At 38.9% G+C, this 27963-nt stretch overlaps 3 protein-coding genes across 8 annotated transcripts; 1 reads left to right on the top strand and 2 right to left on the bottom strand.

Annotated features, from left to right (window-relative positions):
- The first annotated feature begins 399 nt into the window (after window positions 1–399).
- Window positions 400–12898, top strand: tespa1 (thymocyte expressed, positive selection associated 1). Of its 6 annotated transcripts, none has more exons than XM_083529989.1 (13): window positions 400–699; window positions 1755–1867; window positions 2035–2205; window positions 3260–3302; window positions 3983–4023; window positions 4195–4251; window positions 5560–5599; window positions 5704–5760; window positions 5852–5947; window positions 6074–6282; window positions 7325–8484; window positions 11915–11999; window positions 12405–12898. In XM_083529989.1, the coding sequence occupies exons 2-13, from the start codon at window positions 1792–1794 to the stop codon at window positions 12458–12460; spliced, it is 2091 nt and encodes a 696-aa protein (XP_083386115.1). In that variant the 5' UTR covers window positions 400–699; window positions 1755–1791; the 3' UTR covers window positions 12461–12898. The 6 variants fall into 6 exon arrangements, with proteins under 6 accessions (XP_083386115.1, XP_083386117.1, XP_083386114.1 ...); XM_083529988.1 differs by having other exon boundaries at window positions 406–699; window positions 1786–1867; XM_083529986.1 differs by having other exon boundaries at window positions 441–699; window positions 1786–1867; window positions 5849–5947.
- Window positions 11740–17224, bottom strand: tarbp2 (TAR (HIV) RNA binding protein 2). Its single transcript, XM_083530707.1, has 7 exons — window positions 16924–17224; window positions 16167–16493; window positions 15091–15160; window positions 14879–14996; window positions 14621–14748; window positions 14322–14514; window positions 11740–13688 (listed from the first exon to the last, which is right to left on the bottom strand). Exons 1-7 carry the CDS (start codon window positions 16974–16976, stop codon window positions 13531–13533), a joined length of 1047 nt encoding a protein of 348 aa, XP_083386833.1. The 5' UTR covers window positions 16977–17224; the 3' UTR covers window positions 11740–13530.
- Window positions 17225–21613: 4389 nt separating this feature from the next.
- LOC310719965 (uncharacterized protein) lies at window positions 21614–25286 on the bottom strand. The gene is made up of 4 exons (XM_083530193.1): window positions 24910–25286; window positions 23863–24341; window positions 23469–23616; window positions 21614–23019 (listed from the first exon to the last, which is right to left on the bottom strand). Exons 1-4 carry the CDS (start codon window positions 25171–25173, stop codon window positions 22099–22101), a joined length of 1812 nt encoding a protein of 603 aa, XP_083386319.1. The 5' UTR covers window positions 25174–25286; the 3' UTR covers window positions 21614–22098.
- Between the last annotated feature and the right edge of the window lie 2677 nt (window positions 25287–27963).

The following is a 27963-nucleotide window of genomic DNA, read 5'->3' as shown; positions in this document are numbered from 1 at the left end:
AAGATACTCAAACCAGCCAGTCTGGCACCAACAATCACGCCACTGAGATCACTTTTCCCCCTGATTCTGGTAGCTGGATGTGGACATTTCCTGAATCCTCCAGGTTCATATAAGCATATATTTCGGCATTGCACTGCTCTTACCTATATGATTGATAAGAAAGCATGAATATGAGGTGTACATGTTTTCAATGTACAGTGAGTAAAAATCATGAGTATTTTGCCTTATCAGGAATAAATGAGATTGCAGGTGTAAATATGATACCCGTACAAGACCATCTGTTGCTTTTAATCATTGACTTGGTATTTACGATTCAGAACTAGGAAGGTTTCAGCCACAACTAGTAGCCACACTAACACAAACAATTAGATACTGTATTTGCAGGACACATTTGTGTGTGTGTGTGTGTGCGTGTGTGTCAAAAGAGGCAAAGCCGCACTTCTTCCTCTCGCTGCTTCCGTCATCTGTGGCGCGTCACGAGGCTGAGTCTGTCAGCAGGAACAGCGCGAAAGTTCACGTCGGCAGAACATCAATGCTTTTAAAAACGAGATGTTTCATATCTTTTTAATTTATTATTATTTATTTAGCTTATTGTAGGATCCGTGGTGCGTCGCTGTGATTGTGTGTAAGACATAACGCCATCCACGGCGCCGAATTGTGAATTGTAAAGATGCTGGAATTAGGACCGGTCTCGTAAAGGTAAGTGTACTTATACAGTAGCTTTGCAACAAAAAGCCTACATATATACAAAGAAATGGATGAATCTCAGAAAACACGTTCAAATATCACGAGATATATATATATATATATATATATATATATATATATATATATATATATATATATATATATATATATATAAATAATTTTAAAAATACAAATAAAAAACGCTGACTTGTCTATAGGGTATATTTGTGTAGATAATCGAGCTGAAGGTCAGGTTTGTTAAGCTCTGCTGAGCCCCGTGTTTTCCAGTTGAGTTGCTGCTAAGGAGGAAGTTGACATTTTGTTGCCTGTTGCTTTGTGTCGCTTTCGGTTGTCTTGCCATGGAAGTGATGATGGTGTGTTTTTTATATCAGCATTGGTCTATTCACTTCTGACAAAAAGAAAATTCACCCAGACCAGTGAAATTTCTGTTTTTTTTAACATGTACACGTGTCTGTCAAGCTTGATATTGTGTATGAGGATAAGGCAGACGTGCAAGTGTTAAATAACAGGGAAGCTGCTCGAATATTTAGAAACAAACTTGTTTTGCAGGACGCTATGAACCGCTATTAGTCCAGAAACCACACCACACCACACACAGTCTCTCACATGTACCTGCCAAAAAAAAAAAAAAACACACAAAGGTTGCAAGAAGAACCAAATTAAACCACTTGGTTTTATTTTCTGTTATTTGTTGAATTTTATAGAACCACATTTCCAGGATAATGATAGCCGTGTTCAAGTCTTTGTGACATGAGATACTGTATATTCCCCTGAGGACTGACTTTTCCTCTGGGTTGTCTGGTTTCTTTCACCACCTGAAACATGACTGTAGCTGGACTGGATTATCTAAATTGCCAGTTTTAGTGTACACTCCTAGAGCAAAATATTAATCTTTCATTAGTCTTAACAACAACAGCAACAAAAAAAAGAGCAATAATTAAACTAATAGATTTAGGAACTTAGTATGAGTGTTTATTTATTTATTTATAAAATTTTTTTATTCTTGAATCAATATCTATATTTTTTTGGTGTTAAACCATTAAAAGTCTGTTTTGGGCTTGGCCCATTTTTGCCCAGGAGCATATGTGGATTGTGCCATGCAATAGATCAGCATCCAGTTCAGGGTGTGTCCCTGCCATTTTACATCCAGTAGTCCCGGGTAGGCTCTATATCCACCACAGCCTCCACTACTTGAAGATTAATTTAATAAATACATGAAGAATTTAGATTTTTCTTTTCTTTGTACATTCCTCCCCATCATAGTGTATTAGAGGAGCCTGGGTCCACATTTTTCTATTTGTGTAACTTTTACATCGTTCTTTCTAGGCCTAAAAGCAATGGACAGTTCATGTTCTGTGAACCGACGGCAGGCATGGGCGCAGAGCAGCCGTCACTGGCTCACGGTGGAAGATACAGAACTGTATGCGTCGACGTCCAGCAACACACCGACCACTGCAGCTGGACAGCTCTCTCTGCAGGACCAAATCTTTCCTGATGGTAGGTTGGAAATGTAGTACCAACTCTTATAGTATTGTTATAGCGACTGAGAAATGATGTAAAAATGGCACAGGTTAGAAATTTTCACAAGACATTGAATGTTTCAGGTTTGTTTATCTAACACTAATTTCTCATGACTCATCAAGATACACCCTTCTAGTGTGAGGATTATATTTCCAATGTCCTCTCAAGGCAAATAACCTCAGGATTGCTGGGAAAGCTGTAGCTTTTCTAAGTGACTTTAGTGCTGCAATCCAACAGTGCAAAAGCTTAAAATATTATATATTACAAATTATATGAAGTATATAAGTAGTGGGCAAAAGTTTTTGGAAGTTGTGAAAAAGTGTAAATGAATATTTGGTGTGACCACACACTGCCTGCAAAAGGGCACCGTTTTTTCTGGGTACGTTTGCATACAGTTTTTGCAGGACTTTTGTTTTTATACAAGATTTGGAATTGGAAAATAAAATGTCTACAACAATTGAACTGTCAGAGATTTTTAAAACATTGTCTTTGGCTCCCAATGAATTTAAGTAGATGCAGCTGAGAAATGTACCCTGCTATACTCTGTAGTATATATTGCATACTGTAAAACAACATACCTTTTGTTTGTTAAACATTGGGGAAATATCTTTATCTTAGGGTAACATATATGTGCATGGATTTATTTATATACAGCAATTAAAGATCTGGGGGGGGGGGGGGGATGGGGGGGATCCTCAATGTTTGGTTTTGCTTTGTGTGGATTAGTTACTATATCCGTGATGTGCCATTCATAAACAACATCCTGTTTTTTTTAGTTAGGATGATCTGGCATAATCAGCTGGTCCTAATTTGGTATAAAGGCAAATTTCCCTGTAAGAATAATATTTGCAAACATTTGCAACTGTAGGCGTGATGTGCTGTTTTTCTTGATTTATGCAAATATGACAATCAAATGACTGCTATCAAGCGAAGCTTTCTCACAGAATTATTTACATTTCTATGATGTGTTTCTATGAAGTTACTGTGTAAGCGAATTTTCTTGATCCGATTATAAACATTGTTTCCACAGGATGCTCTACAGGAAAGATTGAAACCTGGCTCAAAAGCTGTGGGTAAGTCAGTGTGTTCATGTGTACATTTGTGCATATCTGTGAATGTGTCTGAGAGTAAGAAGTCTACGTCATTGGCCATGTAGGTAGCTCTTTGTGGTTGAATATTGTGCTTCAAGGCAGTAAAAATAAAATGAATGGAAACAGAGTCTGGTTCAGAGAGAAAAACAATAGGTAAGATTTAAAGCAGGCTGATTTGAGAACCAATGAAACCAATAAGAATATAATAGCAGCTGGTTTAAATTTAGAAATGTATAATGAAACAATAGAAGTTTTATTCAGGAAATAGAAACGGTCCACATAATTGTAGTGGTACAAAGTTTTGTCTGGTTTGTTTTTTGTAATGACTAGTCAGAACCTTATCACTTCTTGAATGTTTTGCACTGTTGTAAGCAGATGTGTTTTTAACCATTGATTAATTAGTTAAAAGGTTGTAATTGTGACACCAGTAAGTGTGAAGCACAAACTATTTTCTGCGAAGGTTACCACTTCCATGCAAGTTGTGATTCATCTGCAGTCCGGTGTGGTTATTGCGAGTGTGCGTTCTTATCATGAGAATCTTCCTGCATGCCTGCAATACACCCACGTACCGTGCTGATTCAGAAGCGATGAAAGTAGCTGTTGTCTTCACTTTTGTTCTTGCCAGCTTTCATATTTTTTATTTTTTTGTACATGTGATTCAGAAATGAAGCCAATCAAGAGATCCCAAGTCAAATTACCCTGGGTAAGTTAGGAGTAATGCACTAGCGCTTTATAGTTGCACATCGGCTCTAGCAATCAGACTGAGCTGTCATGAGATTCAAAGCCATAATGGATGCACAAAGTGCTATAGACTATTCTGTTTTAGGAAATTTTAAAAGCATGGTGTTTTGTGCAATTCTGATTTCTTTTCCAGAATCTCTGCTGAAGACTGCAAATAGTTTTGAGGATGACCTGAGCCTTGGGGCTGAAGGTACAGAAAGTCAACACTTTAGAATGTTGCCAGTAATATTGGGTATATTTTAGACAATGTGACACTGTGCTATTTGTCAGTCTGGGTCCTGCCCATAGCATAACACCTGCATATTTTTTTCCCCTATAGGCGAGTCTTAACTTGTCTCAGCCAAGTGTTGTAGCTGATCAGTTCACTTAGTATTACATCATGCAGTGCATTTAAAACATCAAAATACTAAGTGTACAACTGGAGCACTGCTTGCTCTGTACGTAATCTATTTGACTTGTATCAGTGTCTCTTTCTAAAGAATTGTCTGCTGTAGTTGAACAAATAACAAATCTTGGTATATGTTTAAAGAAGGAACATCCCTTACAAAGGATTTTTATAAACACATTCAGAGGAATGTTTGCACTTGTACAGCAATCAGTGTGTACACCAGTGGTGGGCTGTCAGGGCCAGAAAGGGCCAGGGCCTGCACTGCTTCCAGTACGTGTATGTGGATGTTAGATTTTTTTTGTCCAAACATATTTTAGCCTATATGTGCTGCCATGTCAATCTAATCTGCCCAGGGCCTTCACATTTAGTAGTGCTGGCTGATGTGCCTTTAACTATATTAGCAACGGGTCTGTTTCTTTAACCAATCAGATTTCAATTTCGCCTCACTGGGCCAGCTAGACTTTTTTATGCCCACAAAATGGCTGACGGAGGAAGAGAAATTGATTTGGTTTCAGACCTTTTTAAAAAATCAATTTTCAAGAAAAGCTAGACATCGTGAGGAGAGGTCGGCCAACCCTGACGCTAGCTAGCTTGTCTCAGCCCAGGAAAGGGTTTGTTCACCACTTCCAGACCAGTGAATACGAGCAGTACCACTGGCTTACAGCCTCTGAGGAGTGCTGCAAATTATGACTATACATCTTTGGTGAGTAGGTTGTATTTTATTTATATATTGAACGTTTTTGTCATGTTTTTATTAGACAAATATTGATTCTGAACTGATGTAGGTGCACAGTTGCGGTTGTAGTGAAGAGGTTTGGCGCTCACTTTAGTAAAATGGTATTTACCCTCTATATGCGAAATGCCTCTCTCTCTGTAATGCCATGCATTGTTATATTGCGTTTTTGTATAGAATTGATGGTTTTTATAATTGCGGCGTGATAGTGGTGGTATTAAGAGGGGATTAAGTCGGGTAAGTCCCTACTGAAGACCCAGGTTCCAAATGCACGGCCCGCCACTGGTGTACACACATGATAAGCATAAATCCACGAATGAAGTCTGAGCAGAAATGCATTACCTTGTAATACAGTTTAAAATGTCATTCTGTTACAGCTACAGGACTAGATGGTGGATTGCATTTTGAAGAGCTGGGGTAAGGAACGTGTCTCCTGTTACATATTCTGTCATTCACTTTCCCTAAGGGCTAAAAATCTCATTTAGAAAGATATTTACAACCTTTTCTGAATTTCTCCGCAGATACTGTTCATTGCTCTTGCCTCCTCCTAAATCAAGGCGCAGAGATATGCGGACAAGGTATAATTTAGTTTTTTTCTTTACCAGCTGTTATATTTATGGTTTTGACTCCCGTAATTATTTCTTACATTGTGGGCATGTTTGTCAGCAGCACTCCTCAGCAGAGGCTAAATCTACCATTAAAAAACATGGGCCAGAGTATGACATCTAGTATCTTCTCATCCGCCACCACTAAGACTGCTTCCAGGTAAGGCATCTCAGTGTTGTGATCCTCCATGTGGATTCTGAAATTAGTGTGTAGTTTTGCATGAATCATTTCATGCCATTTATTCAGCTTTGTTGATCTCTTACATTACCCTCTCATGTACATTAGTGTGTCTGAGGTCCTGCAAATGTGCGCTGAGGATGCAGAGGAGACTCTCTATCAGTTAGGATTTGGTTGTGAGGAGCCACAAGTAACAGCCCGCATCCCATCTCGCTTCTTCACCTTCCCGTCGCAGCTCAGAGGCATCAACTTTCGCTTGTTTCTTGAGTCACAGCTCAGGCGCATTCGTGAAGAGGACCCCAGCCTCTCCCTCGCTAGTGAGTAACAAGACTTCCATCAGTGGAATCAATGTTGGCGTTAAAAGAAAATTTCACATCATTTATCATTTCATGAACATATTGATCAATCACATAAAATGATTTTACAGATTTGTTTACATGGTCGTGATCTCATTTCTGTGAAGGGCGCTAATTGTCCACTAAAATAGAACTGATGAAATGTGCACATTCCTTGTGGAAAAAGAATGTGGAACATAATAGTCACTTTATAGGTTGCTAGGCAACTGATCATGAATGCAAGCTAATAACTGAGGGTAATGATTCATCTATATAGACTATGTAAAGGTAAAATGCACTGTGAATGAGACAGAACTAGTGACTCATTTTTTTACATTTCATTTTTTAGAAAATTAATGTACGACTACAATTGAACTCCTGAAACGTCTCGTTCTTTTGTTGTGACACAAGAACCCACAGAAGTCTTAAACACAGTGAATATGACTTTATTAAGACAATAACATACTTAATCTGTTTGAAAAGGGCCCATTAATAAAATCAGACTTCAGGGGTTTCGGTGTAGGAAGTGGCTTTCAGAGAGTAATGCTACTTGCAGCGTAAGAAATGTAAACAAATACTTTTTATAAAAAACATTATACAAAATCGGTGAACTGTAGTGAAATCTTAAATTGCAGCACAGGATTTTGGCATTGGAAATAAACTGTAGCTGCAGTGAGAGGAAAACAAATGTAAACAAAGTTAACCCAAGTAGAAAGGCGATTGTGCCACTCTTTCTGTAGATGACAAGTGGCTTTAGATCTTGCGTGAAGTCATGTTCCCATATTTATCCATTTCCAGCTTTTGTTAAAAGGGGCTGTTCTATTTACAAACATCATTTGCACTTCAATTTTGTGAAATAAGAATATACATGCTAAACCATATAATATTTTAATAAAAACTTAAAACTATTACTAGTACTTAAAATTTACATGTTCAAATGAAAGATCAGTACATCTACACAAATACAATGTATTTTTTGGTTTACAATCAACCAAAAATTTTTTTGGGCTTCTTCTTTGTGCAGGTCGTTTTCGTCAGGTGGAGGTGTTGACAGCCATGGCCAATGCTTTCTATTCGCTCTACTCCCACGTATCTCGGACACCGCTTCAGAAACTGGCACCCCCAGAATTCAGCTTTTCGTCACCAACTGTGGAGCGGACCATTGGTCAGCGATTTTTTGGCAACGTCCGCACAGAGCCACGCTCTCCTGTGGAGCGTCTCAAGGACACGGTGTCCAAGATGTGCTTATACACGCGTGGATCGGACTCTACCTCACCAAACTGTTCTCCTCGCAAGAGGAACAGCCTGCCAGATGTGGTTGAAATAATAGTAGGGAATGTAAGGAGTGAGGGGAGCAATGAGCAGAGTAGAGGAATGTGGATAAGTGGTCAAACAAGTGACAACATAACTTATAAGGTGAAAGATGAAAAGGATCTACACCATGCTGAAGCGCCAACTGTTGAAAAAACGAGTGACCACGAGAAAACTACTAGCGAACACAAGCAGAGGATCCATCGGTGGTCACAATCAGAGCAGAGAGAAGGACCTAGAGCAAAGGGTTGCCTATTTAAATCAGACCAAGCATCTCTGGAATCTCGGCACACCCAGTATTCACAAGACGCGTTCTTGGATGAAGGTTCCTTAAATTCCTTTTTGGTTTCTGACTCCTCAAAAGATCCTGCTAGTACTAATGAACCAGCTCCCATTATTACTTACGATACAATTTCGCCTCAGGTAGTGGAGCTGGTGCATAAAGCACCTTATGGGCACTCAGAAAAGCATAGCGAATCAGACATTCCCTTATCCACCTCTGGTCATACGCACAGGCAAGCCTCAGAAAAACTGGAAAACAAGCAAAGCCTCGTGGATACTAAATCATCTCCACCACAGAGCAATAATATGCTTATTGTAGAAGAACCAGAGACTTCAAAGATTTCACAAGGTGATCCTGTGTCCCTCCAGCCAGGCATCACCCAAGGGTCACCTTGTCAGATTATGGTTACTGGATGGGAGGATGACCCCATTCTCTACAGAGACTCATCTGAAGACTATACCCATTTCATGTATCCTGGTAGCACTGCACAGACGCATCCTTCTAATTCAGACCAACAGAGATACTTGAGCCCGACAAATACTCCGATCAACTGTCAACTCAAGCCAGCTAATTCCTTTGAGTTGGAGGAGGTATGTAGGTACCATCATTTATAGTTTATAGACTGTATAAGCTATATAAATTCATGAACATTATATATTTATTTATAGTGTACACACACGTGTGTATGTATGTGTACACTTGCACACAGTTTTCTGAAGGAACTCAGCAAGTAGGACTAATTATAGATCTTCTGTGGATGTAGGCTGCCTCAGATCCTTGTGTCTCTTCATGTAATACAAGACCGACTCGATGGTGTTGAGATCAGCACTCTGTGTGGGGCCAAGAATAAAACTTCCAGGACTGAAGATAATTCTCAATGGCAATGCCTGTATGTTTGGGGTCGTTGCTCTACTGCAGAATAAATTTGCAGCCAATCCAACGCCTCCCTGATGGTACTGCATGATGGATAACGTATCTTGTTGTATTTCTAAGCGTTCAGGACACAATTAATCCTGCCCAAAATTTCAACTCCAAACAAATTGCCTTCTGCTACAGCCATATATTTCAGATGCTGCTGCCACTGTTCTGCACCCCAGTTCCTATGTGTTTATGCATAGTTGACCTTAGTTAATAGTTTCCACATGGCTTTGGCTTTTTGGCCACAATACTTCCATGAAGGCCAGACTTTTCTGGACAGTAAATGGGTGTATCTAGGTCCCACTGGTTTCTAACAGTTTCTTTCCTGATTGCACTGTTGGAAGTAAGCATGATGGGTCTTTCGTCCACTGCATTAAATGCACAATGGGATACGTTTAAGGTCAACGTTGCCTGTTTCTTTGTGCTTTTTCAAAATAGCTTAAACAGCATCTCTTGAAATCCCAGTTTGCTTTGAAATCTTTGCCTGAGAGGGACCTTTAGTTGTTGGTGTTGTAAGCACCTGTGACATGGAACTGTCTTCCACAACCTCCCCTTGTAGCGGAGTTTGTCTGTTGTTCAGCCAATTTGAAGCCTTCTGTTTCAGTTAATGATTGTGTTTGAACATGCATATGAAATTGATGATCATTAGCACCTGCTTGGTGTAACTAGTTAACCACACACCTAACATTGATCCTACAAAATCCCTTTGTGTAAGTGAACAAAGTGTTCAAGTGTAAGAGTTGAAAGGGTAGTCACAGCAAATATTAATTAGAATTGTCCTTGATTTGTTGATTGATAAAAATAATGTGTGTTTGTGTGTGTGTGTGTGTGTGTGTATGTATGTGTGTGTGTATATATATATATATTACACACAGTAATCCTCCGTTTATTGCGATGTTTAGGTTCCAAAACCGCCTGCAATAAACGAAAAACTGCGATAAACGAACGCCACCCCAAAAATGGCATTTTATGTATACAGTACTGTATTACTTATTACTAAAATTACTAATTACTTACTAAAATGTTTTATAATTAATAATTATATTTTTATAAAAAAATTTCATTATTTGAACAAAAAAAAAAACTATTAACTAAAAGTTTTTAGGTCTATCGTGCTTTCCGCAAGAGACTGGGAAAATGTTCGAAACAAATTAGTTATGTGGCAAATGCAATTCGGCGATAAACTGCGGGATTTGATACGCGGTAATGCCGCGGATTACTGTATACTATAAATCTTATATATATATATATATATATATATATATATATATATATATATATATATATATGTATATATATATATATATATATATATATAAATAAATAAATATTAGGGCTCTCAAAATTAACGCAAATCCATTTTAACGCCACCTTTTTTTTTTTTTGTGATTTAAGCATTTGCATTTCTGTTTTTATTAACAATATAATTAAATATAAAAGAGGCGAAATTAAAACCGTCAATGCAACAAATTTATTCGCGACGTCCACCAAAAAAAATGTTTTTAATCACTAAACATTTGTTTTACTGATGCGCCAAGTCTCAAATCAAGCACCAAAATCCGCCATGATGCAAAACCGTCTGTGTGCAAACATTGCAAAAGTTCCGTTTTGTGTCCTGATGATTACGTAATTTAAAACCCCATAATTACGTTTACAAGAATATTTTCTTCTAATGCTCTATGTTGAGTAGGGTTTTGCTAATAATATACATAAAATATCTATATTTTTCCATGTTGATTAAAGTATTAAAACCTAAAAATTATTAATTTAAGGTACATTTAAGAACAGCAAAAAATTTGCCATTAATCACAAGTTAATTCATGACAGCCCTGATGTATCTCAAGGGACAATACTAAATAATGACCTCATGGAGCTGCGGGATGTTAGACCACCTTCCGCTTGAGGATGACCAACAGGTGCTCAAAAGGGTTTAAGAGACATAGGAGCCAACTTCATCAGAGGCTTCCTTTTGGGACAACAGCCATGCAAAAACGACTTGTTGCAGTGTGTGGCATATGGTCTGAGCACTTCCAATTGGGCCTTCCACTTCTGAAACCTCTAAAACAATGCTGGCAGAACTAATGCATCTGTTTTTTTCGAAGCTAGCTTCTGCACCTGACACACAGCACGTATAGTCAACTTCTTTGATCAACCCTTGCGAGACCTGTTCTGAGTGAAACCCGTCTTGGAAAATTAACCTGGCCACTGTACTGGAACTCAGTTTTAGGGTGTTACTGATCTTCTTAAAGCCCTGGCCATCTTTGTGGAGAGCAACAATTCTAATTCTCAAATCCTCAAAGTCTTTGCCATGAGGTGCCATGTTGAACATCCAGTGGACAGGATGAGAGAATTGTACTCAAAGCACCAAATTTAACTGATTAATAAAAATATACATAAATTTGTATGGTTCTGTCAAGCATATAAAAACATTATGAATAGAACATTTGGCTTTCCATGGTTACACGTTGTATGGCTGTTATTAATTAGGGTGTACTCACATTTGTTGGCAGTTATTTAGACAATAATGGCTGTATGTTGAGTTATTTTCAGAAGACAGTAAATCTGTACTGCTATACAAACTGCACATTGACTCCTCTAAAATATACCAAGTTTCATTTATAAAGTATTGTCCCTCAAGAAGATATACCAAAATGGTTGAAATGCGAGAGGTGTACTCACTTTTAAATGTGTATATATATATATATATAGCTTAATGTCTATCTACAAATCTTTGACGTAGCTTCATTTACTCTCAACAGAGCAAAAAAGAAAAAAAAAAAAAAAAAGAACTTGGCCATTGTGTCAACATATCAGCGACTCCATGACTGTCTAGTTTATAGAACTGTTTGTGCCATTATAATAAACATCAAATTAACTGTAATTTCTTTTAAAATGAATAATTAGTCAGAAATTGACAGAGAATTTAGTTTTTGTACTTTATTCTTTAATAATACACCATTTTCCTCTGCCCAATGTAATGCACACATTACATACATGAACGCTGAAGGCGATATTAATGTGGCCATAGCAATCATTTGGTTTCTTACATGCTACAGCCCAATTTACTGGCATAATATATTCATATTTGTTGTTTCTGCATAGGTGCAGAGTGTGGGAGAGGAGAACTCATCAGTTGAGCAATGTAGTGCATACACAGGGTCAGTTACAGTATCTACGCATCAGAAACGTAAGTCATATTTTTTTTTGCACTGTTTATACCGTTGACCTGCAAAGGGACTCCCCCCCCCCCCCAAGTAAAATGTATTTTGCATTTCTGAGTACTAAATTTCTTCTTTAGAAAAAGTCATTCTCTCACCAGAAGAAAAACTGCTAATGTGTGAACTGTGTGGGGGTGTGTTTGTTAAAAGTGTTGGGCAAAAATTAACCACACTTTTTACTGGCGCACACACAGCAACACACAGTTGCTGTGAACACTGACACGCACTAACAAAAAGAGGCATCTTACAGGAAATCATGAAGAAATTAATAGGCCACATTCTCAGAAAATTGCATACCAGAAAGCAAACACGATAGTGCTTGTTGCAGAAGAAGGATAAGCAAATTTTCATGTATTTGTTAACTGTTTTCTCAGTTTCTCCTTTGAGAGGAGACAGTTTCCAGTCCGACAGCAGCGGCTATGTTGAATAGGACCTGCAGAACTTGCACAGCTCCACTACCAGAGATTAGCTAAAGACCAAACCGTGTACTTTATGCATCCTTCATTCACTGTTTTAAGGTTTAAGACTTTCTTAAAGTCATGAAATATAAAGCTTTTGAGAAGTTCACATCTGTTATTAAATCACTTAGCTGTGTGATAAACATTGCTGAAGATTTGGCCATTTGATTGTATTGCAATTAAGCAGTACAGGTGTTACATTAACTATTTGTTAGCGTTTTTATTCTGTAGGTTTGTGCAACTGCAGCTATTTTAAATATTTATTTTATAATAAAGTATTTATTTGCACATCTGTGCTAATGAAATAGCAAATACCATGTTCTAATTTTTGTCTGGTCTGTGTTACTACAAGCAGAAGCATGAAATATATGAATCCACACTGAATTAAAACATTTCTATTATAAGTTTAATGATGATTGATTAATTTTCAGTATGTTCATGCTCAGAATTGCATAACTGCATCTCATTCAACACGGACTAAAAACTTAAGCTCACAATGAACTTGATTGATTAAAAAAAAAAAAAGCACAATATTTTAATAACCTTGCACATCACAAACATATGCAATACCAAAATGTGGACCCAATAACCACAACTATGGAGGTAGAGCCAGAATGTACTTGGAATCTGGAAATTAGCAGAAGTGAGAAGAAATTTACACATTACTTTTGGTGTCAAAATTCTGACACGCTGTCTAAAAAGTTGATTTAAAAACATTTGTATTTTTGAAATAATTTAGGGATGTGTTTGTTTAAAATGTCAGTTAAAGGGAAGATATCAATATAACTTAAAAACAATTTCATCACATGGAGGTAGTAGAAAAACAAGACCTTCAGTTAAAACCAGTCCTTAACCATTTTTGCATACAAAAGACTTCATCAGTTCATCTTTCATAAGAGCTCATGGGGAATAATTTGGGTGTCTGTGGGCGTTAGGAATGGCCAACATGAAGCTGTTGAACATCCAATAAGCCCGCAGTTTACAGTACTGTGGGCTATAATATTGTAGACTCGCAATCCGTTTATTGGTGACGCTCGCAGACTCACTTTCCACCGGCCATAATCTTGAGGTACTGGAGGGCATTGTGTGCTGCATTGGCTCGTGCTGCATCCTGACTGGGAGCAAAGCCATGACACACGGTGATGGGCTGAGTGGACAGTTCCACAAGACACTGGTACACGCCACTGAGACTGCGTTCCTCTGGACAAAATGCACACATGCTCGGATTTAGTTCAACAGATTAATACCATCAAATGTCTCAAAACTCAAATGCCTTCTTGTCAATACCATTACATTAGATTATATATATTATACATTTAGTATAAATACTATACATTTGTAATAAATCTGAAATCAGAACTATAGAGGTTTCTATTTACGATCTTTCCATTATTGCAAGATCAGTTGTTTTTGTTTTAGTGGGATTTTGGTTCATCTCTGCCAAACAGCCACATAACAACCATAAGATCTTTTCCAGGATTCTATGTTTCCAGACTCCAAAACTATTGGCCTAGGAATCTGCTTTTTTTTTTATTTAACAAAAGGATCAACTGCTGAATTTAAAAGTGTACTAAAAACAAACATTTCTTAAAAAGCCTAATGGATGGATGTACTGTGTCATGTATCCCATTAAAGTCTTAATCTAAAAGACTAAGTAAAAAGTGTTCCATCTAAACAAGTTTTCAGAGAAACAGTCAGTAGACTCCTGAGATTCTACACTCCACTGCTTCATGCATCTAAAATTGCTTTAGAAAGAGCACAGTTTAACTATTAAAATATATACACTGATAACGGGTACAAATTTCAGGGCTTGAAATAAAGTTAGCCACGTACCTATGTCTAAATAGCTGACGTCAAAGCGCTGCTCTTCAGAGAGGTCTTGGAGCAGAGAGCAGAAGTTTGTGTTGGGCAGGCCCAGAGGGTGACTACGCAGCTGCAGGATCTTCTCTCCTGCAGAGTTGCGTAAAGAATCCCATGTACATCCGAACCCCTTACTCTTCCCTCCCTCCAGCCTGCCACTTATGTGCTAAAAAAGAAAAAGGCAACACAAAAGAAAAATAAAAAAGTATGCTGAATGATTGAGGCATGTTACAGGCTTGTGAATGCCATTTTAAAGTATAAACAGCCCTCACCATGTTGAAAGTGTCCTCCTCTGCCTCAGCTTCATGACTGCTGCGCAGGTCTACAGGAACATCGTGGATCCGGGAGAGCATCTTTGCTGCTGCGTTCCTCTTGGCAAGCTTCTTCGATGTACCGCTACCTGCGACATGTACATATGAAGGTGTTGGAGAATAAATGTATTCACACAACTATATCAACACTTTTTACTGGCGTAATAAAAGGGAATCATTTAGGAATGTATTTTTAAATGAACTTATAAATATACGTACCAATCTCGACAAATTTCTCTACTTTGCATGTCATGGTGAACTCTTTGCGATGTGCAGGCCCAGACTCTTGCGTGACTGTGTACTCTGGTAAACGCCAACCTTTCTGCACCACCAGTTCCTACAAAAGGAGGGACATTTTTATATATCGTCAACCTTCAAAGGAGATATCGTTTAGTTTCATGCACAAACTCTGACAAGAATCTGTGTCTCACCTGTAGAGCTCCAACTGGATTACATTCAGCTTGCTGGCTAGAACTGGATAACTTTATCTCTGCCTGGGGGCTGTAGAAAACACTCATTATAGTCAACACTGAGCATGCACTCAAACCCTGTGATCTTTCTGACTGGACTTTATCAAGCTTCAGTATTTTTGCCAGACCCATGTGTTGGTTGCCTGGAAACCTAATTGAATAGGCTAAAAGCAAGAATTTATCTGCAAGTAAAGTAAATGGTTTAGTGCATTAACGTAGACTAAACAGACAACAAACAAAGCAAGCACATAAAATCGACTAGGAAAGATACCTCGTTGCTGGCTAAGTTTTCTGCTAAAAATACCCCAGAGGAGATCCCAGTGCATCGTACCAGCAGCAGGAAGATTACATAATGGCTTTTGGGGTGCACATTATTTCTATTTGTGTTTGTTCATTTGCCTAGTAAAAACAAATAACCATTCAACCAGTGTGCAAATTGTCCTTGTTGTGTAGTTCAGCAGATAGAGGGATTCTTGACAAGTAGTGCATGCTACTTTCTTTGCAACCAAACACAGTAGGTCCTGCAAATTCTTTTCTTTCGCTGGACCCGCTAAGCCCTCCAGACAGTATGCGTTTGCTTTCGAGAAAAAAAAAAAAAAAAAACACACCTGCTTATTTTGCTCACCCCTGAAGAATGTTTGGATGTATTTATTTTTTACGCATTTGTTGATGTTCTTTCTCAAAGCAAATTACAATTGAGGCAGAATTTAAGAAGTTAAAAAAAAAAAAAAAAAAAAAAGAATGAAAGAGAATAAAAAAACTAAAATTATGTGGCTCACTCAAGGGGTTGCAACCTTTATGCTCTGTGTGTGTGGAGTCTGATTGTTCCCCCTGAGCATCGAGTTTTCTCTCTGTGTTTTCCAGTTTCCTCCCCAAGTACAAGACATGCACTCTAGGCTGACTTCTTAATTATCCGTAGTGTGTGAATTGTTTGTGTGTGTGTAGATGATTGTCCCTCACATCCAGGGTGTCCTCTGTCTTCTTCCCTGTGACCTGTATGAGAATAGAAGGACAGCAGAGTAAATAAAAAAACTTACCAGTCTCCCTCCAAAGGGATGTCTAGGTCATCTATGTATTCTCCCTCCATTGCGCTGCCCTTTAACGCTTCCAGCATTCCTCCTTTCAGCATCTTGAGAGCAGCTTCAGCGGCCTTGTGCTTGGCAGCCTTCTTGCTCGGGCCCTGGCCTGTGCAGCTGATCTCTCCCACAGACACGCGGAAGGTGAAGTTGGGCTGGTGGGCCTGACCTTCGGCCTTCAGCAGGTCATACACCGGTGTCTTGCCTATCCGCGTTCCATACTCCTGCAGCAGACTGATGGGCGTCTTCCCAGGATTCACAGCCAGCATTTGCTCTATACTGAGAACACTGACACACAGACAGAGAGCAGCTCAATATACAGCACCCAGATACTGCCTTTAATCTGTAAATACCGTTATTCTATACAAAAAAATCAAAAGACACAGTTGTTACATAGTCAAATTTGAATATAAAATTACAATATTAACAGAGTGGGATTTGTGCCATCTTAGACAACGAGACATAATTAAAAACTGTAATAATTGTTGCCGATTATGTGGATACCCTGATTACACATAGAGCTATCAAAATGTTTATTTTTGTTTTCAATGATGTGTGTTTATTTGATTTTTTACAAACAACGACTTCTCCAATTTTATGTCCGGGTTGCCCCCCACTACAGTAACTCAAAAAATATGAACGGAAAGTTGCTAGCTAGCTTAGCAAGTTTAGCAAACCCACGAGTGCTAGCAGGCTAGCTGTCTGAGGAAAAGCTCACCTGGTGCACCCAGAGTTTCTCCTGCAGCTCTCCGGGCTTTTCTCCTCACTCATTCCCTAATACCAGCCAGCAAGCCCACCGGTTAAATATCGCAGAATCCCCCCCAATAAAATGGAGGCCCGCTCCTGAGCATGAGCTTACAGCGGTGGCTGCCGGTGAACCGGGGCTGCGACAGCGACAGTCTCACTCACATCATCCCGCAACATGCAGTGTGAAGCGAGCGGCGATGAACCGCCGGAAGAGGAGTACAAACCGATTTTGAATTGGCTGTGTAGTGCACTTGTAAGGGCTAAAAGCCATTACCGCATGCCCTACGTAGTGCTCACATGTAGGGAGTAGGACGCAATTTGGAATTCCAGCTTCATTTGGGTTAACTGAATGCACAGGATATCTCTGCTTTACCGCTTTGTCCATATTAATCACACCGCTCCATCATGTCGGGCATATAGATCGAACAATTGTGCTTTTTTTTGTAAAAAAAAAAAAATAATAATAAATTAAGTTACAGCAAAAAGATTAGTAGAATACGGGTCTTAAACATTATAGTAATCAACACGAAGAATGGCTCCATAAAACCAAACACACACACACACACACACACACACATATATATATATATATATATATATATATATATATATATATATATATATATATATATATATATATATATACATATATATACATATATATATATATATATATATATATATATATATATATATATATATATATATATATATATATATAATATAAATAAAAAAAATCAATATAGCTATAGATTATTACTTACTCGGATTAAAACTCAAGCGTTTTCTGCTACTCCTTCTTCTTCTTCTTCTTCTTCTTCTTTCGGCTGCTCCCATTAGGGGTCGCCACAGCGGATCATCCGTCTCCATACCACCCTGTCCTCTATATCTGCCTCTTTTACACCAACTACCTGCATGTCTTCCCTCACCACATCCATGAACCTCCTCCTTGGCCTTCCTCTTTTCCTTCTACCTGGTGGCTCCATCTTCAGCATTTTTCTACCAATATAATTCATGTCCCTTCTCTGCACATGTCCAAACCATCTCAATCTCGCCTCCCTCACCTTGTCACCACAACATCCTACATGTGCTGTCCCTCTAATAAACTCATTTCTAATCTTGTCCATCCTCGTCACTCCCAACGAAAACCTCAACATCTTCAGCTCTGCTACCTCCAGCTCCACCTCCTGTCTTTTACTCAATGCCACTGTCTCTAATCCATACAACATCGCAGGTCTCACCACAGTCCTATAAACTTTCCCTTTCATTCTTGCAGATACTCTTCTATCACAAATCACTCCTGTCACTCTTCTCCACCCACTCCACCCTGCCTGCACTCTTTTCTTTACTTCCCTAACACACTCTCCATTACTTTGCACTGTTGACCCCAGGTACCTGAACTCCTCCACCTTCTTCACCTCTTCACCCTGCAACCGCATCACTCCACTGCCCTCCCTCTCATTCACACACATGTACTCTGTCTTACTCCTACTGACTTTCATTCCCCTTCTCTCCAGCGCATATCTCCACCTCTCCAGTCTCTTCTCAACCTGCTCTCTACTCTCACCACAAATCACAATATCATCTGCAAACATCATAGTCCAGGGAGACTCCTGTCTGACCTCGTCCGTCAACCTGTCCATTACCACTGCAAACAGGAAAGGGCTCAGGGCCGATCCTTGATGTAGTCCAACCTTCACCCTGAACCAGTCTGTCGTACCTACTGCACACTTTACTGCCGTCACACTGTCCTCATACATGTCCTGCACCACCCTCAAATACTTCTCTGACACACCTGACTTCCTCATACAATACCACAACTCCTCTCTCGGCACCCTGTCGTACGCTTTCTCTAAATCCACAAATACACAATGCAGCTCCTTCTGTCCTTCTCTATACTTCTCCATCAACATCCTCAAAGCAAATAAGGCATCTGTGGTGCTCTTCCTCGGCATGAAACCATACTGTTGCTCACAGATGGTCACCTCTTCTCTCAGCCTGGCTTCCACTACTCTTTCCCATAACTTCATGGTGTGACTGATCAACTTAATTCCCCTGTAGTTACTGCAGGTTTGCACATCTCCCTTATGCTTAAAGATCGGTACCAGCACGCTCCTTCTCCATTCCTCAGGCATCCTCTCCCCTTCCAGAATCCTGTTAAACAATCTGGTTAAAAACTCCACTGCCATCTCTCCTAAACATCTCCACGCTTCTACTGGTATGTCATCTGGTCCAACCGACTTTCCATTCTTCATCCTCTTAATCGCTGCTCTCACTTCCTCCTTACTAATCCTATCTACATCCTGCTTCACCAACTCCACATCCTCCAACCTTCTCTCTCTCTGATTTTCCTCATTCATCAGCTGCTCAAAATACTCCCTCCATCTTCTCAACACACTCTCCTCACTAGTCAACACATTTCCCTCTCCATCCTTTATTGCTCTAACTTGCAGTACATCCTTCCCAGCTCGGTCCCTCTGCTTGGCCAATCGGTATAAATCCTTTTCTCCTTCCTTAGTGTCCAACCTCTTATACAGTTCCTCATATGCCTTTTCCTTGGCTTTCGCCACATCCCTTTTAACCTGCTGCCGCATCTCCTTGTACTCCTGCCTACTTTTCTCATCACTCTGTCGATCCCACTTCTGTTTTGCCAATCTCTTTCCCCTAATGCTCTCCTGCACTTCCTCATTCCACCACCACGTCTCCTTGTCTTGCTTTCTATTTCCAGATGTCACACCAAGTACTTTTCTAGCTGCCTCCCTCATCACTCCTGCAGTAGTTGCCCAATCATCCGGCACCTCTTCACCACCACCAAGCCTCTGTCTGACCTCTTCCCTGAACCTCACACTACACTCTTCCTCCTTCAGTTTCCACCATCTTATTCTTCTTTCAAACCTTACTTTCCTCCTCTTCTTCTTCGCCTCCAAAACCATCCTACAGACCACCATTCGATGCTGTCTAGCTACACTGTCCCCCGCCAACACCTTACAGTCTCCAATCTCCTTCAGGTTGCATCTCCTACACAGAAGATAATCCACCTGTGTGCACCTTCCTCCACTCTTATACGTCACCCTATGATCCTCCTTCTTCTTAAAATACGTGTTCACCACTGCCATTTCCATCCTTTTAGCAAAATCTACCACCATCTGCCCTTCCACATTCCTCTCCTTAAAACCATACCTACCCATCACCTCCTCATCACCTCTGTTCCCTTCACCTACATGCCCATTAAAGTCTGCCCCAATCACCAATCGTTCTTTCCTAGGTACACCATCTACCACTTCATCTAATTCACTCCAGAATCTTTCCTTCTCCTCCATCTCACAGCCAACTTGTGGAGCATAGGCACTGATGACATTTATCATCATCCCTTCAACTTCCACCTTCACGATCATCACCCTATCAGAAACTCTCTTCACCTCCACTACACTCTTACTGTACTCTTCCTTCAGAATCACCCCTACACCATTTCTCTTCCCATCCACACCATGATAAAACAGTTTAAACCCACCTCCAATGTTCCTGGCCTTACTCCCTTTCCACTTGGTCTCCTGAACACACAACACATCTACCTTTCTCCTCTCCATCATATCAGCTATCTCTCTCCCTTTACCCGTCATAGTACCAACATTTAAAGTACCAACCCGAACCTCTACTCTCCTACACTGCTCCTTTTCCTGCCGTCTCTGTAGATGCCTTCCTCCTCTCCTTCTCCTCCTTTGGCCAACAGTAGCCCAATTTCCACCGGTACCCTGTCGGCTAACAATACCTGTGGCGGTCGTTGTTAACCCGGGCCTCGACCGATCCGGTATGAAATTCTCATTTGTGATCCGCATATTTGATTTGGCACATGTTTTACGCTGGATGCCCTTCCTAACGCAACCCTCCCCATTTACCCGGGCTTGGGACCGGCACTAAGAGTACACTGGCTTGTGCCCCCCTAATGGCTGGGTTTTTTCTGCTACTCCTATAAAATTTAATTTACAAACTTGTAAATTATTTTGTTTTGACAATTGCAATGGGAAATTTTACATTTATAACTATCTTATTTTTAAATGTGGAGTCTTGCTTTTATATGTAGAACCTTGTGTACATCAGTACTGCTTGTCCCACATGCATTGATCAGTCATTAACCAGCTTTAGTCACTGACACTGGGATAGGAATATATGACATTGATAGCACTCCAGGCATATTGGAGGAAACCAGACAGCCCGGAGTAAATCGTTGTCAACACAAAATTTCTATTTCACACAGGACCCAAGTAAAGATCAAACTCAGGAGCCTCAAGTCACCATAGTCCTTCAAGCAGTCGTTTCATTCTTTAACACCACCAGCAACTGGTTTTCTGAAAAACCTACAGCACCCTCTAGAGGCATGATAAAGGAAAAGCACACATTTGCTAAATTGCTTCCCTATTTGTCCCTAAATATTGCTATTAAATGCTAATGGAATTTAGCTTCGGACTTTCAACACAAGTTTGGAATCAGTTGGTAAAACTACTGTACATATACCCACTACTCTAAAAGACACTTTCCAACAAGACACAAATGCACATGAGCAAACCCTGGCTGACCCCATGACCTTACTGCTGTAAATACATAAGCGGTGTCTCATTTCAAGTAACAACTGCACCCAAGACAGAAGGGTAGCAACAGGAGTATAACATTTAAAATCTAGTTTATTTAAAAGACCAATATAATATCTGTCGGGAGAACTTTCTTGTTTGGAAATCTGCAGTCACACATTTCAGTGACAGAACAACAAAAATAAATAGGAAGTAAACAAGGTAATTAAAATAAACACTAAAGAACTGCACAAGGACTCTCAGGCAATCTTTTTTTTAATCAAAATATCAATGCAAATGACACCCTTAGAAAAAATAGTTCAATTAACTTAAAGGTTAAACAATTTACTGTTATACAGTATAAAACCTTTGTGTTCTTGCAGACGCCGAATCAAAAGACTTTCTAGGGTACGGACATTTCTCAGAGTATAAGATCACACTCCCATACAAGAGTCCTTAAAAGTTATTATGAGTAGCTGACATGAGAAATTGTTAATGTGCTCTTCATTCTCCTTTAGCCATTATGCTTCTTTTATTGATTTCTCAGAGGCAACTGATTCCTCAGCAGGGACTGATGTCATCTAGTCTACTGCTTCCTGCTCAGTCTCAGCTGGGATATCGTTTCCCAGTTGATTGTCTAGATTCTCATCAGTGGCTATATCTGTCTCATCTGCAAGAATCTGAATCTCCTCCACAGCAGATTCTTGCTCTGCACCATTTACCTGGATCTTAATTTCTGCAGTTGATATCTCATCTGAAACACTGTGGATTTCTTCTGCAGCATGCTCAGCATTTTCCTTACTAAAAACCTCATTTATATTTGAAACCGTGTCCATTTCCTCTGAATCTGTCTGCGTTTCCTGTGCCGGAGCTGCATCTACTTGCTTCTCCACAGCAGAACTTTCAGTATCGGTAGTGCCTGAATCCTCAAAAGGAGTTTGCTTCTCTGTTTCACTTGGGGCTGTGTTCATCATCTCTGAATAAATTTCAATCTCTTCATCAAAAGGGGCCTCTACCTTCTCATCCACAATCTCCCCTGGTTCAACAATCATGCTTTCTGAATCCTCCAAAGCTGTCTGGATCTCATCTACAATTGTCTCCTCTTTTTCATTCATTACTATATGTGTCTTTTGTAACATCTCCATATCTTCAGTAATATCCACCTCTTTCTGTTCCTCAGCAACATCCTCTTCAATTTTAATGTCCAGTTTCTCTGAAGGAGTTTCGATCTCTGCTAGAGGTTCCTCTACACTTGTCTCAACTTCAACAGCTGCTTGCTCCCTATTAAATTCATTCTCTTCTGTTGCTTTGTCTTCCTCTGTAAACTCTTGTTCTTCCATTGTAATCTCTTGCTCCTCCTCTTTAATCTCTTGCTCCTCTGTAAATTCTTCTTGTTCTGTATTTTCCAACTCTGTTTTCGCTGCTTCTTTCTCTTTTTTGTCAGATGTGGTTAAATGCTCCTCAACCAGAAGCTCCCCTTCAGGTCTGCTGGGTTTCAAAAGCTGAAATATTTCACAATAAAGAGCTTAGTGTTAGACAATAAATTTGTCTCGAAAGCTGATAAACTTTGATTTATTTTATTTATTAAAGGTTCCTGATTTTAGGGATTATTTAACCTATTTTATTTTAACCCTTCGTTCAGTCAATAACAAATTTATTTTGGTGAGGGTTGGGGAATATACCTTATGCCTATCAAATGAACAATGGGTGAGGTAGGAACACACCCTACATATGTCATGAATTAACTGCACAGCATCTGCCTGCATACAGTATTTATTCACAACTAGGGGCTGTTTAGAGTCACCTACAGTACCATGTCACCTACTATGCTATAGGAAAAAATATGCTATAGGACAAATAGGAAGAATCCAAAAGAAATCCACATGGATAAAGAGACAACATACATTTTTGTTATGTTCTTTTTTTATATAGTTGCCAGCTCTGTCTGTACCTGGATCTGTAAGGCCTCCACCTGGGCTGCGAGATGGAAATGAAGAGACTCTGTATTCGTCTGATGATCTTTCAGACGCTTATACAAAGACCGCAGCCGGTTCTCAAGATTTTGTGTCCGCTTAATTTGCTCCGATTCTAGCAGTTCTCTGTGAGACAATACAATTCAGTTAAAAGGCAACATGCACTTTTCCATTTTGCTTAAAATCTACTTTGAAATATAAAAGTTATTTTTTTTTACTTTTTTTTATTAAAGAAAAAGCTGTCATACTTTTTGCAAATAAAAATTGTAAATCCACAAAAACTTACATGCTCACAAATAAGCTATGTATATTTTAAATGTTTTAGTTTTTACCAATGCTTCTGATAACACTAAAAGGGGTTTGCCTACTCACTTGATATCCATCAACTGCTGTGCATTTGTAGAAAGTGATTCCTTGTTGCTGGCAAATAACTCCTTTATTTCATTGATTTCCTCCTTCTGACCCTCCAATCTAGACGTGAGACCATCCACGATGGAGATCTGCTCATCCAAACGTAACTTGGTGACAGAAAGCATGCTAGAAAACCCAGAGATATGCATGGCTAGTTCAGTATTAGCACTTAACATGGTGTTAACGCTCTGCTTCACAACTTCAAACTCAGTGCTCTTGTTCTTAATGATTGTATTCATTGCAGCAATGGAAATAGTGTTCTGCTGGAGCTCTGCGAGTTTGTTGTTCATCTCAGCTTGAAGGGACCAGACTTTGCTTTGAAGGTCTATGGACTTGATTTGCTCGGATGTGGCAAGGGCGAGCTCAACCTGTCTCTGTGCTTTGGCATAGGCATCCTCCAGAGCCACCAGGCGCTCTTCAAATCCACCAACATTAGCAAGCTAAAGAAAGATGCAAAGTCAAGAACACAGCATACTGCAATTCAAATAGAAATATGGTTACATGATGAATGATTCACTCATTAAATCTATATTATTTACTTCTCGCTAGCCTGAGTGCCATTTCAATTGTAGAAAGACTTTAGAAAGACTAGGGGAAAATAATTTGATTTCCAGGGGAGGTCATTATACTTAGTCTGTAAATAAAATGAACTTCACCTATCTTTGCTTTGGCATTTTGCAAAATATTCGGCCAAGAGCAATACATATAGGACAGTCTGCTCTCTAAAGCAGTGTTGAGCAAAGAAATATGATCCTATTCTGTACTGGCCTAGTGAAGCTATTAATGGCATAAGGTGCTGGAAACATTGCAAAGTTTAGCACATGTGCAATATGTGGTCTAACTTTTGATGTTGAAAGAAACTTTCAAGAAAGTGTTTTTCATTTTTTTAATTGTAATCAATCCATCCATGGCAAATAATCAGATAGGAAATCAATTTTAAGCATGGTGAAAGCCGTGCATTTTTTTTTTAAAGTTAAAAATAAACTTTCCAATGACATGCCAACAAACCTGTGCGTTATCAGGCCCTAAATGCTGCTGCAGCCTGGTTATTCTGGCCTGCGTGGACGCCAGCGATTCCGACAGAGTGTCAATAGTTTGCTGGTGATCGCTACAGACCCAGAAAAATCCTGACCCACCAACAGCGATGATAAGCAACAAAACACCCGGGATGACATACTCATTTAATCCCCGAGATGTCTGTATGGCAGATGGCTCTACAGGTAACCAGCTATCGTCTTGCTTACTGCTGCTCTTTCCTCTGCGCCTCGCCATGAGCTCCTCCGCAGAGCTGCAGGTTTGTGCTTTGCGCCGTGTTCTGTTCTGGAGAGTTCTTACAGAGCCTCTGCGCGCCCACACAGCCTGGCTACAAGGTCAGGCACGCGCGCGTGTGTGTGTGTGTGACACTGACATTCAAACGTCGTCAGTACACGTACTTCAAATTATTTAGGAAAATATAGTGTTCATAACCAATTATTGCACTTCATAAATAATTCACCATGTATGCACTGCGCTTCTGGGGGAAAAAGGCAACGCTTAAAAAATAGGAAATATTAAACTTTTAATGGCCTCAAATTATTTGTCAGGAAAGGAGCAAATAAATCATGAAGTAACTTAGTATGGGATATGATTTCGTTGTGATTTCTTAAAATGTCATTTTTTTAATGGTGGAGAAACACAAGCAGATTTTGCAGAACCTGCCAATGTTGTACCATTCAGTGTTGAGCTTCATACAGGTGATGAGTAGAAGAAAAATGATGGTGAAACCAGGAATGTGTTGAATCAAACATTTTTATCTTTGCGTATAAGAAAACCACATAAGTTAATTTCCCTGTAAGCCAAACAGTTTAGTGCAGCAAAACGAAATGAGCAAATGGTGGCATAGGAGGTCTCAGGAGTGCATTTAGTTCATTTAGTTTCCCCTCATTCTCTCATTTTTTGGTCCGTGATTTAACTTTAAACTATTAAAAGCTTCATATTTCATCATATTTTTTATCAGTATATTTACAAAAGAAATAGTCTGACAGGGTACCAAAGTCGTTTTTTTGTCAGCAGTCAGGAAGGAAACTATTCTGAATTACTGCTGCAAATGCTTTGCAGACACATTTTTAAAAAAAGGAGGGAGATAGAGAGAGAGAGAGAGAGAGAATGGAAAACATGGATGAAGGAAAAGAAAGACAGAGTCACAAAGTCAGCATTAATGAGGTGTTATGCATCTAAAAAGAAAAATGCGAAGGTGATTGCAGAGACAAAGAAGCAGGTGTGGAACAAAAAAAACAAAGAAACAAAGAAAATTCTTCTTTTATTTCTACTTAACTTTTCATTTCTTAAAATACAAATAAGTGAAGAAACAAGTTTAAAACAATTTGCCAATGTTTTTTTTTACACCTTTTAAAAAGAAGAGTCAACCTTTCCAAGGTAAAGAAATACCTGCTGGACAGAATGAAAAGTGTCTTTTCAAACACTTTGGAAACTTCTATTTCAGGGAATAAACTAGTCCAAAAAGAAGACGAAAAGTCTGAGGTAGTCCAGTTCCATGACTGAATTCCCTTCCAAAATGATTTGGATGGTTTAGTTGTAGACTTTCTGGGTCAAAACAAAGGATTCTTACTGGAATTTGTTGATACGAGTCCATGTCAATGACATCCTAACAAAGAAACAGATTGACAAGATGACATTATTATGTCAGTTATTCAATGCTGTTTTGCCAACTAAATTGTACATGTACATAACGTTATGAAACATGGTTTATACCGAGAGTTTGAATTCACTCACCGGATTTACTAAACTGGGGTCATCCTGTCAAATTGTCTGCTCCTCTGGAAGCACATTGTGGAAGCTGTGTGTCAAACTCGCAGGGGTTAAGCTGGACAGTGTCCGCAGCAAGCGAGTAAGAAAGCCACCTTGACTTTCACTAGTCTCATCTTTTTGATGAAAAAAAAGTGAATAAACCAAATTAAAAAAATGGTATCATCTAGGGCTGCAACTAACGATTATTTTGGTAATCGATTATTTATAAGGTAAATTTTTCGCGATTAATCTGATATAATGATATAATCTGATATATATATATATATATATATATATATATATATATATATATATATATATATATATATATATATATATATATATATTTAAATGAGATGTTTTGCTTATTATAACTGTATAAAACCTTAATTTAGGGTATTTATGTATAAACGTGTACTTTTATTTATATACTTTAGATCCAGATATTGAGTTTAACTATCTTTGATTCAGACATTTTTAAGTTTATAGTGGCTGTTTGTTGAGGAGTGCATGAGGAATTTCTCTTTTGAACAAATTCCATCATGCTGGCTTGTTTCTTTCTTTCTTGAAAGAAAACAGCATTTGAGTATATGCACGGTAAAGCAATTTGTGTAAATCAACATTTGTATTGTAGATGGCAAGTGGGCAAATATGCTTAAAAATCAATATAAAATATAATTAGTAAAGATATAAGCATCTGGAATATATAATTAATTTAATTTGTATAATAATTAAATGATATATGCATAAAATAAATATACAAACATCGAAAACAAGCAATGAACATAGTAAAGCCACAGTAAATCACGTTTGAAAGCAGATAAGTTTCTGTTGTAGTATGTGCTACAAATGCTATAAAAAGAGAATGGAATGGAGAGCAAGCTAACAGGCCTGATTAAAAAAATAATAATAATAAAAAATATATATATATGCATTGCTGTACAAATGCATAATCATTCGCTAAAAACCACAACAGTGACTAAACTGTAATTGTTTACTGCTGCTGTTATTTGCTGCTTTTAGATTTAGTGTTTCTTCGCACCATTTAATTGAATTCATCAGTATGTCGTGAGCGAGCTGATTGCGCGACCTGATGCTCACGACAGAACAGATTTAGTGCGACTGTCCTGAAGTTAGCAAACGAACAGTTTACACAATAGAATTTCATTACACAATACCATTTTTACATGATAAGATTTATACAGTTTTTGCTTACCTTGCTGATATTTCACCTTCATCCTTGACACCGGTGTGTTTTCTTTTCATGTGCTCGTG

This window comes from Silurus aristotelis (assembly GCF_946808225.1).
Source record: "Silurus aristotelis genome assembly, chromosome: 2".
NCBI classification, from domain to species: domain Eukaryota; kingdom Metazoa; phylum Chordata; class Actinopteri; order Siluriformes; family Siluridae; genus Silurus; species Silurus aristotelis.
This window is presented reverse-complemented; position numbering and strand designations above follow the sequence as displayed.

What these genes read in the sequence shown, in the direction of transcription:
- LOC310719965 (XM_083530193.1), bottom strand. Translation starts at nt 25,173, where the DNA reads ATGGCGAGGCGCAGAGGAAAGAGCAGCAGTAAGCAAGACGATAGCTGG. An exon ending in TAGGGCCTGATAACGCACAG is followed by an intron (nt 24,342 to 24,909) that starts GTTTGTTGGCAT and finishes ATCTTTCTTTAG; the next exon opens with CTTGCTAATGTTGGTGGATT. An exon ending in TGGAGGCCTTACAGATCCAG is followed by an intron (nt 23,020 to 23,468) that starts GTACAGACAGAG and finishes GAAATATTTCAG; the next exon opens with CTTTTGAAACCCAGCAGACC.
- tarbp2 (XM_083530707.1), bottom strand. Translation starts at nt 16,976, where the DNA reads ATGAGTGAGGAGAAAAGCCCGGAGAGCTGCAGGAGAAACTCTGGGTGC. An exon ending in ATCCCTTTGGAGGGAGACTG is followed by an intron (nt 15,161 to 16,166) that starts GTAAGTTTTTTT and finishes TGTTTTCTACAG; the next exon opens with CCCCCAGGCAGAGATAAAGT. An exon ending in ATCCAGTTGGAGCTCTACAG is followed by an intron (nt 14,997 to 15,090) that starts GTGAGACACAGA and finishes CTCCTTTTGTAG; the next exon opens with GAACTGGTGGTGCAGAAAGG.
- tespa1 (XM_083529986.1), top strand. Translation starts at nt 1,792, where the DNA reads ATGTGGATTGTGCCATGCAATAGATCAGCATCCAGTTCAGGGTGTGTC. An exon ending in ACCTGGCTCAAAAGCTGTGG is followed by an intron (nt 3,303 to 3,982) that starts GTAAGTCAGTGT and finishes CATGTGATTCAG; the next exon opens with AAATGAAGCCAATCAAGAGA. An exon ending in CCCCAGCCTCTCCCTCGCTA is followed by an intron (nt 6,283 to 7,324) that starts GTGAGTAACAAG and finishes TTCTTTGTGCAG; the next exon opens with GTCGTTTTCGTCAGGTGGAG.